We start from the raw sequence: 10690 nt of genomic DNA on the forward strand, positions 1-10690 counted from the left end.
AAGCTTTAGAATATCTACTGCTGTCAAAATTTATTTATTGCCTGTTAAACTCTCGGTCGGTCCTTCGAGTGAGACCATATAAATTTAGTCCAGTCTTGCAGTAGGTTCTGGCAGGAAAAAAAGATCCCTTAATGCTCAATGTCAGTAAGTGCCGATCAAAAGTAAAAAATAGCAGCATTCCAGCGGCAATTGATGGCGTCCCGATATGAGTGAAAAATTCTGGAAGGAACGTCAAGCAAGCAAACAAACAAATCAAACAATCGGATTGATCCACTCATCAATTCGTGCAAATTACGTCAGGATAAATTTATTCAGTCATCATGTCTATTTAAAAGAGATTGCTGTTATAAATGAAGATTTAGTATGGTGCAGGTGAAAAGAATATCATGTTTTTTGGGTGTCGTATATAGTTTTGATTTCAACATTTCTTTGAAACGTGCTGTATTAAGAATAATATGCGTAGTAGAACAATATCAATTTACAAATTCCGAGTCTTTCTGTTTAGTTATCCAGGTAACATTTTATATCATAAGTTAGATTTCCACTCTAGAGTCTTTGGTTCAGTTTCAACCGGTTTTATCACAATATCAGAATCATACAAATTAAATGAATACGCGTGTTTTTCAGTTTCATTTCCTCCAATTAACGAAGTATTGATTGAAGAAAGACATATGTCATAAACAAGTATGTAAAGGATATACGACGCAAGAGCATATAATCTCGAACATTATAATTGTTATTCTCTGGTCAACCTCAGACCATAATAACCACCTAGTAAGAAGTTCATAGAATTAAACACAATAATTAAAATACGATTTTCAATGGAATAAAATTCGAACATGTTTGTAAACTTCAAGTGATTAAATTGGTTCATGTCCTTATATTGCCTTCAAGTGTCAGTTTAGCCCGGAGGCGTCTCATCAAATTGGCTGTCCTAGGCGCCTGGTTAACGATGAGGGAAACATACATGAAATGTATATTTAATTAAAGAAACGAAAAAGAAAGTAGACTGTATTGAGTCTCACCAACTGTAAGTTTTGTGAAAATTAGTTTTTGATTTTAGGTAATCTGAGTCACTCAGGTGACCCATTGTTAACTGTTTTTTTCCGTCGTCGTCCATCGTGCATCGGTCGTAAATTTTTGAATATATTCAGCTTCTTCTCTGGAACCGCTAGACCAATTAAATTACCAGAACCATCAAAATCAATACAGTCTTCGAAAATCTTCCTTTTTTACTTCTACACACAAAGAAATCAAACTGTGGTAGGCTATTAGCCCTATATTAAAAGTGTAAAATTCATGTCCTTAGGATCAGGGGGGTTAGTGTTAGGACGGGGTTTTGATAATGATGATCATACAGTGAGATTTATCAGTTCTTTAACAATATTCTCTCCCCCTGTATCATCTTTACAATATCAAGGTTTTGTGATTTCGGAACTCCACACAAACCCTTGACATAAGTCGTTATTTAAAAATTGGACTTGTGGTTACACATGACGTAATTAACTAACCAATGAGAATATATTTTTAAATCCGTCGTTATCAAATTGCCCAACTTCAGAGCATATCTTTTGTGATTGTAAGGAGGACGTCTTCAAAAAATTAATCTCCGATGTTTTATTTAAAGTAACTAGTCACAAATCCTACAATATTGACACTCCATTTTAAAGACAGGTCATATTTGGTTACAAAACTTACCTACAATAAAAGCTGTTTTCTGATTATTTCCAGTCCTAGATCAGGAACAAATGAAATAGTAGCTTTCTAGCCCAACTTTTAAATAATGACAAACCAAGGGTTTGTTTGGAAAAACCTTGACATTTTGAGGATGTCCCTGTATATTTAGCAAACAAACTTAGGGTATTGTTATGATGTGCAGGGGTACCAGTTTAAAAATGTAAAATTTGTGGCCCTTTGTCAGGGTTCTGGTGTTACATGTAAGTCGATTTCTATTGATCTTATTTGAAAATGTATTAATTTTTTAAATTTTTTTCTGCTCATGATTTTTAGCTTAGTGAATAGTAATGATAAGCGAGGATGCCTAGCCAATACTTGTGAAATTCATAGCCCTGTACAGTGTATATGGCCTATGGTATTAGGACGGGGCTCCATTGATCTTCATGTGAAAATGCTTTTATTTTTGGAAATTCTTTTTCTCTAGCAGACACACTAAATGCATGGTTATGATAAGTAGGGTCGCTTCTACCTAAATTGTGAAATCGGTGGCCCCAGTCTCAGGGGTTCTGTTGTTAGGATATGGTTTTATTTATCATGCAGTAAAAACGAATAATTTTCTCTGCTATTGAGCAACCAAAAGGGACATCTAGTATATAGCTTGAAAGAACAAGGGTGTGTTTTACAGCTTTTCGAAATTCATGACCACTGTGTAAAGGGTTCTGGTGCTACGACAGGGATCCAGTGAACATGTGCGGATATTTTTACTCTACTTTGATAGACGTTATGCTCCTTTTACTACTCACCTATGATAATTTATCACTGTAATTAATGTCATTTAATAAAAGAATATACAATATATTTTGTTTTTAAAGGTAAAATGCAAAATGCACTTTAATAGTTTTTAATGGTAAGATAGACTTGTAAATAATAAATAAATAAAAGGGACAAAAATATCTTCTTGTCTCTGATTGGCTCTGACCCTATGTATGTGTCAAATACAACTTTGCACATTTTCTTTCTAATTTTCCTTTCATGTTTACATGTAAGAAACACCCAAAAGAAAAGATGAATAATTAAACAATTGCTACAGAGTAATTTTCATCAACTATTTTTCTCTATCTTTCTTTATATTAATGCATTGTAAGGTAGTCCGATCCTCAGGTTCTGAAAATAAACAGTTAAGAAATTGAAAATTCTCAAAAAATGTATCTATGATTGATTGGTTGTATATTGTTTTTACGACCCATTCGAGAATTTTTCACTCATATAGAGACGTCACCAAATACCGGTGAAGTGCTTCAAATTTTGACCTTTACTCGGCACCCAGGGCCATTGAGCTGTGAGGGATCTTTATCGTGCCAACACCTGCCGTGACCCGGGGCCTCGGTTTTTAAGGTTGCATCCGAAGGACCCGCAACTTTCACTTCAAAGTACTGAGCGCATAGCGAAGGAACATTTGCTACCCATTTTCTATCGACTTAGGTCAGTAGCGGCCGAGATTCGAACTCACGACCTCCCGTCACGAAGCGAGCGCTCTACCGACTGAGCTACCGTGAACGGTCAAAAAATGTATCTAAATTCACAAAGTAATGAGGATTTACCCATAGTATTTCAAAGTTCATCATTATAGTCAATCATATCATATAGTGGAAATTATGAAAATTCAAATATATTTTCAGGAAATGCGAACGAAATCACCAGCTATGCATTTTCTAATTGCAAATTGATCAACAAATATATTTTAGTATAAAAAAATATAGGTTACCAGGCATTCGGAGAAAACTGCATGTTTTTATATGGTACTTTAGTTCTTTTATTTACATGAATTCTTTTATAACACGTGTAAAAAGCTTGTGCTATCTTTGGAATACATCAAAGATCACTTCTAATTTCATATCATGCTTATACGCATCGGTATCTAAGGTTAGATTTAAGGAAATTTATTTCTATAAAAATGTATTAATTTTTGTATTTTTATGGGATACAAATGTCAACTTTTTACAATACAGTTTATAAGACATCAGAGAAACTTGAATCGTTTTGAGATGAATGAAATGAAAATTGTTACACAAAAAAATTTCAATTTCAAGCTTCATTTGGAGACTTTTAAAATGAAACAAGTATTTTCAAGAGTTATCCTTCCTGGCTGAGGAGCGGATATCCTTAATTGCTTTCCAGTAATGTCCCAATACAATATGTGAAAAATGAAGATAATGAACAGTGACCGATTCTAAGAAAAAGTACAAACACTTCAAATCTTTGAACAGGGCATAAAACGGACCCCTGGAAATTCCAGAGGTGGGATCAGGTGCTTAGGAGGAGTAAGCATCCGCTGTCGACCGGACACACCCACTACGAGTCCTATGAATGGATCAGGTAGACGGAATATTCAGTAGTCAAAATTAGAAGGAACAAACGCTTAACAATTGATATGAAATATGTCAGTAAAAATACGACCCAATGTATGTTATATTTGCTAGCAAGGTCATTATAAATACCATAGAATTTACGAAACGCTGACTTTAAACGAGGTTGTTGAAATTCCTGTAACATCAACTTCTCTGTCAGTAGCCTGTCTCGGTTTTAAAAATTTTCCTTACTCGGCGCATGTTCTTGCGTATTGAATAAGTTGGGAGACAATCGGAATTTCAACAATTTGTTGGAAGAACTGGTCTCCAAAGCCTACATAGATGTTGTCAATGGGAAAGTCCAGCATCCTTTTAGTATCAACTAGTACTTGCGTGTAGAATCAGAGTAATTTTATCAAAGTTATTTTGTTGAAGACCAATCACAAGATACGAACATTTCATTTTTATTGAGGAAGCAGTTGTCTATGATGTCCAAAATCCAGCTCTTTAATGTATCATGAGAAATGGTTGTATAAAGGGTAGAGAAGACACGTTTTTCATGTTACCTACTTTAAAAAAAATGATTTTATATTTTCTGGATTTTTCGGTGTTTTTGAGAATCCACATTTGATTTACACAACTTCTAGTATAGGCTGTAGCACAGTAAGTCAGGAGTTTCTCCTTTACAGCAATTAATATTTTTGTGAGGTATAAAGATAGGTGTTTGGTAGGGCTCTTGCTGGACTCGGCAATGTATCTTTGTGCGGTTTTATGAAATTAAGGAATCCAGAATAGGTAGGGTAGATCGAACTCACCTTCGTTGACTTGAATGGTAAAAGTATTAAAGATTGTAATGTGATTTTGAAGAATTTCATCCTTAGAAGGTGGAGTGTGAGAATATGTTAAGATTTTCAAATGTAAATTAAAACCAAGTTCTTCTATAAAACATTTATAATAATGAGCCTTACAAACAAAGACGATATTGTTTTAAGCCTCGCTTGCTGGAACCAAAATACATTGTGCATGTACTCTTTATAATTCCTTTATCACCTCCGAAGAGAAAACGAAAGGATAGATGGTTCGCATATTACCTTTTTAACTTTTTAAAACGATTCATTTAGGTTAGAAAAAGGTAATTTAATGTAAAACTTGATTTCATTTTTGGCACAGGTGACCTGGGTTAGTTACCAACTGCATATCATACATGTTCATTCAGGGCTTTTTGACTTAATATCCTATTGTTATACACAGAAATATATTGAAATATTCTTAAAATAACTTCTGCAAGTAGGGCAAGGCTACAATTTCTGAGATATTCAAAATCAATATACCTTGTAAAAATGCTGAAATCATTGAACTTCATCAGTTCATGGACACCAAAAGGAAATCAATCATGTACATATACTCATTCATCTACATTTGACAGAAAAGTAACTGAGAATTTTAGGTCTCTTAATTAAGATTTTTAAACTAATTATAAGATTTAACAATTTTACATATAATTGCATAATGAAATTGATAATTTCGTATCCTTTTCGCGACCGTTAACTTTTGTCTGTTACAAATCTTAGAATAATGACGGAACTTCTAGATCAGAAATACAGACAGCAGTTGGCCACCTGGATAGGAAAGACCTCTCATTTCCAGTTGCTGTACAAGATTAGCAGAGACGGATGTTCAGCTAAAACATTTCACCAGAAATGTAACAGTAAGGGAGAAACGGTGACTGTTTTCTACAACACAAACAATACAATATACGGGGGATACCTGTCACAGAGCTGGAATTCTAACGGCAAAAACATCATTGATCCTAATGCGTTTTTGTTTCGACTGCAGTATAATGGGTCATCAAATCCACTTAAGTTTCCCATTTCCGATACAACTTATGCTGGGTATGGACAATCAAATTATGGGCCAACATTTGGTGATGGCTTTGACATTTATTCTTTTAGTGGAAACATCAACAAGTCTGGAAATTACTTTCCTTTGAATGGTTCTTTCAATATGGGACACTCATACACTTTAAATGGACAAAACGTGAATTCCATAGCAAATGGTCATCTTCAAGTGACGGATCTAGAAGTATACCAAGTGAAAGGTAACTTGATTTTGTAAACAAACAGTTTAAGCTGTTAAATTAAGTACTTGCCTTAATCATTTCGCTTAATCGTTTTGATGCAAATAGTCTATTTTAATGATCTAGATGGCCCTGACCCAAACAAATCAACAGAAAAGGCAGTGGGTTCTGCACTTCTGGACAACCCTTGGAGAAAGTTTCCAGAGTTTAATGTGGAGGTTCATACATATTTATTTCTGAATAATTCTTTATCTAAGAGATAAAACAAGTGCATGATTTGCTCATTATACGTACATTTAATGAATTTAAATTGCTAAAAGATTAATCGTCATGCGTGCATATTTTTTCTCCATACTTTCTTAGACTACATTCATGTAAATTTATTTGATCAATTAATAAACGTCATTTTTACATATTTGTTCTCTATATATTTCCTCTACTGCATTCGTTGAAATATATGTATTTTGATGAAGTTTATTTTGCAAATAATTATAAGGTAGTGCAACAACTGAAAGAATCAATTGTTGATTTTGAACCTGAGAATGAGGCTAAGTTGTCTGCCGTCAACGTTCTTCTGATTGGTCAGATTGGGGCGGGAAAATCCAGCTTCTTTAACTCGGTGAACTCTATTTTCCGGGGAAAAATCACCAGTAAGGCTCGCAGTGGGAGTTTTGAGCACAGTCTAACAACAGTGGTAAGAAACGTAATTGTATTTGATGAGAATTGCAAATCTCTTATGTCAGTGTAATGATAAGCATGGTTGTAGTTTGGTGCTAATGCAACAGATACATGCTTGTTTTACTGATCATAAATTATGGCAATGAGATATCATACTTGAAATGTTATAGTTTTGCGAACTGGATGATATAATTTTCAATGGAATTCTTTAATATTTGTGGTACATAACTTCCGCATATAAATGACACATTGTTTTAGTTTCGAAGATACACCATAAAGGACCAGAACTCGGGTCATAACCTGAAGATTCGCCTGTGTGACACTCGGGGTCTGGAGGAGGATTTTACAATAGACGCTCAGGAGATTGTTTACATACTGGACGGAAACGTACCAGACAGATACCAGGTAGAATAAAAGTATAAGATGCTATTTCTGAAATTTTTATTTCTTTCTTATGTAATTCAATTAAAGTGTGTTGGTTGTTTACCTGTAACTGATTATTCTGTAACATGTCATTATGACAGAAAGGTTTGGGCGAGTGCAGTCATCTCTGCCAATAATGCAATACGCAAATTCAAGGAATTGATGTCTCCTACTTAAGGATAGAAGTATATGGAGATAAAGTTACATTTCCAACAGTTTTCTTTCTGATAACTCTTTAAAGTTATTTGTGTTAATTACTCGATATTTACAACTGAATGTAAATGTCGCCAAGTGAAAGGTGAAGTGCTTAATATGCGTGTCAATTCCCCGGACTGTCAATGTTTCTGACTTCAGTGGGTGGGGAATGGAATGGTTGGTATATTTCAATTCTATTAGACAGCACTTTTGATTTTTTTCACATTTAAATGTAAATATAAGGAATTACTGTCTAGTTTGTTGAATATCTACGGACATTAACGACAGTTGGAAACATACATGGGTTAATTAATACAAATTAATTAGCTCATTATGCAAATAATCCCACACTACCAACTGTCATTAATGCCGTGACACTGATTACTTAATTTTCCAGAAACCCCTTTGATATATGTCATTGGAAATTTTAGTATGAAATTTCACTGCAAAAGCTTAATAAATATTATTAGAGATATCGTCCGGTAACTAAAGTGTACTATCTCATAATTTGTATACATTTCTGCCTTTGAACATATGACCTCAAAATCAAAATAAATCCTTGTAAAGTCATAAAAGTTATAGAGGGAAATTTCGCTGTAAAAGCCTCAGTACTTTCAGAGTTATCATCTGGAAATGAAATTGTTAAAGACGTACGGTAAGTGCAGAATGACGGACAGACAGGCAGAAGATGACAGGGGTAAAAAAAATTCTGTATTTTGCCATATTTTAAAGAGATTCTATTTCATTCTTTTTTAACTTTAAAGTAAGTCATTGCCATGCATGCAAATAGGTTTTTTTTCACACACTCTTCAAAATATTCTTCAACATTGCCTAAATTTCACCTCATATTTCCTCCATACATGCACGTTAATTGTCAATAGAAAACGGTATGCTTTGCACAGGTCGCTTGGCTACATTAAAGTGGTCTCCTTAAATGTAAAAAATGCCGAAGGTTTACTTGTAGGTTAGTTTATAGGATAACCGAGAAAGAACTACGATTTGCATATCTGAGATCTAATATAGATTGTTTCTGTAAAATGGTTATCTGCATAAAGTCTGGTTTATCATATTTTACTATTCGAAGTAATTTATATTTTCCTTTGTATTTTCCGCCAAGATGACAGTTTAAAGTTTCTTATAATCACTGCCTACAGAAATGTAAACATACATGTACGAAGATTTCGTGTAAATCAGATAGATAAACTGCATGTTGTCTCGACGTGAGAGTTGTTTCAAAGGGAACTCTGGTCTTTATGGTTGTAAAATTCACATTAGCAGACGTGTTAAAAATTTGCTTTGTAAAGATTACGAAGTAAAGATTACATTATGCAGTGCAATTTGTTTCCAGTTTAATCCGTCGTCACCGTTTACCTCGGAGACGTTTGGATTCATTCGGAACCCAAGACTTGGAGACAAAATTCACTGTGTGGCGTTTGTGGTGGACGGAAGTACAATTGATGTTATGCCCCAAAAAATTCTCAAACAGCTTAAAGATTTACAGGGGAGGATGAATCAGAGAAGTAAGTGTGTTCAAAATTTCTAAATTATGAATATAATACTACTGTTAGGCTATTACTGAACGATCCACTGAAGTACACTCTCATTTCTTGATAAGTGAATTATATCATATATCCTGTCAAATTTTCCTCAAACTATTCGATTTAATTTAAACCTGCAAACTATTTGTTTCACTGAACAGATATACCTCAGGTCGTGTATTTGACTAAACTGGACAAAGTCTGCCCAAAGGTCAATGAGGACGCATCCAATATGTTCTACAGTCCAGCTGTCCGTGACACCGTCAACAAGGTTGCTGACGTCATGGGACTTCCACGTGGCCATATCTTGCCTATCAAAAACTACGAGAATGAAACAAGTTTGGATCCTAATATTGATGTTTTAATCCTGAAGGCCTTGAAGCAGACGGCAGATTTTGCAGACGACTACTTGGAGGAACAAGTAGATAAATTGGCTGCCGAAGGAAGACGAGAGGAAAAAGACTAAAATGATTGACGGGGACTGGGAAAGTTTGAGTGAAATTTAAGCTTTAAATGTTACATGAAAGGCAGTTGTGTTATGCACTGAATTATTTAGGATCGGAATCTGAAAGAAAAACATTTATTTGAAAAAAAAATATCTGTTTTTACGAAATTTGTCAAGAATATTTTTTAGAGGTTCTCTGCAGAAAATCAGTAATTAAACAGTTAAGTGATAAGGAGGGAGAGTTTCTTTTTACACAATCTTTTCAAATAGTCTAAGAATGAAAGAATGATAATACTATTTTATGTACAATAGGCTAAATTCGAGTTCAGAGGTACATGAAATATTTGCAGACTTTTGTCACCTTGCAATTACTAGTAAGTTCGTGGTAAGAACACAAATATAATTATACATTATATTCTGTCTTAAATTGATTTAATATTTGTATATATACTTAAATTATCTGCACGGCATATAATCCGTGTTGACTAGTACACAGTCTTTGGACTATAGACAATTATGTTACTATAAGATGCTTTTTATCGTCCACCTTTCTTTTTTATGCATCAATTGTAGTAATTTCATAATGAAGTTGTGTCGTATCAATTGGTGGGCTGGTGACTATTTGGTATATATTTCTTAATACAATAATGTATTGATCCTCTGAGTTTATATTTCATTTTTGACAGAATAGAAAGCAAAATATGTGTACACTTTGAGATATATATATATATATATATATATATATATATATATATATATATATATATATATATATATATAAATATATATATATATATATATATATATATATATATGACATATGGCTTTAGGAGACCAAGGAGGATATATTTTCTGGCTTAGGGAGACCACTGGATTAAGGCGACCTTTTTCGGTCTCCCTATTATTTTGACCTCATCAGTATTGCAAATGTCTTTTTATAGATAAATAAACAGTCTGCCATTAAATATTATTAATCTTTAACTCTGTTATTTAACATTCAAAAGTTGTCTAATTTCTGTCATCTTCCCTAAAAAAGAAAAGAATTTATAACCTACGTATAATTTCAAAGGATAATTTTTCTGCATTTTGGAGACCATGAAAAACATGCAATTAAACAAAAAATCTAGCATATATATTTTTTCCGCTTTTGATTTGTTCAAATGAGTGTTTCTTTAACTTATTTTTCCATGTTTTATGTTAAAAACCTAAAAAGGAAAAATATTGTAAATTTATGAACCATGTTTTGAATTCTTAGCAAGTGCTTTCCGTCATTTGTTCCGAATGCCATCGGAATGCCCCTTCAGTTTTC

At 33.6% G+C, this 10690-nt stretch overlaps 1 protein-coding gene across 1 annotated transcript; it reads left to right on the top strand.

Annotated features, from left to right (window-relative positions):
• Positions 1–5600: 5600 nt before the first annotated feature.
• On the top strand, positions 5601–9407 carry LOC133195579 (interferon-induced protein 44-like). Its single transcript, XM_061331464.1, has 6 exons — positions 5601–6123; positions 6229–6320; positions 6599–6796; positions 7039–7185; positions 8747–8918; positions 9098–9407. The coding sequence occupies exons 1-6, from the start codon at positions 5601–5603 to the stop codon at positions 9400–9402; spliced, it is 1437 nt and encodes a 478-aa protein (XP_061187448.1). The 3' UTR covers positions 9403–9407.
• Positions 9408–10690: the final 1283 nt, after the last annotated feature.

This window comes from Saccostrea echinata, unplaced genomic scaffold (genome assembly GCF_033153115.1).
Source record: "Saccostrea echinata isolate AGI-Se365-2 ecotype Australia unplaced genomic scaffold, CSIRO_AGI_Sech_v1 ptg000029l, whole genome shotgun sequence".
Classification (NCBI taxonomy): Eukaryota; Metazoa; Mollusca; class Bivalvia; order Ostreida; family Ostreidae; genus Saccostrea; species Saccostrea echinata.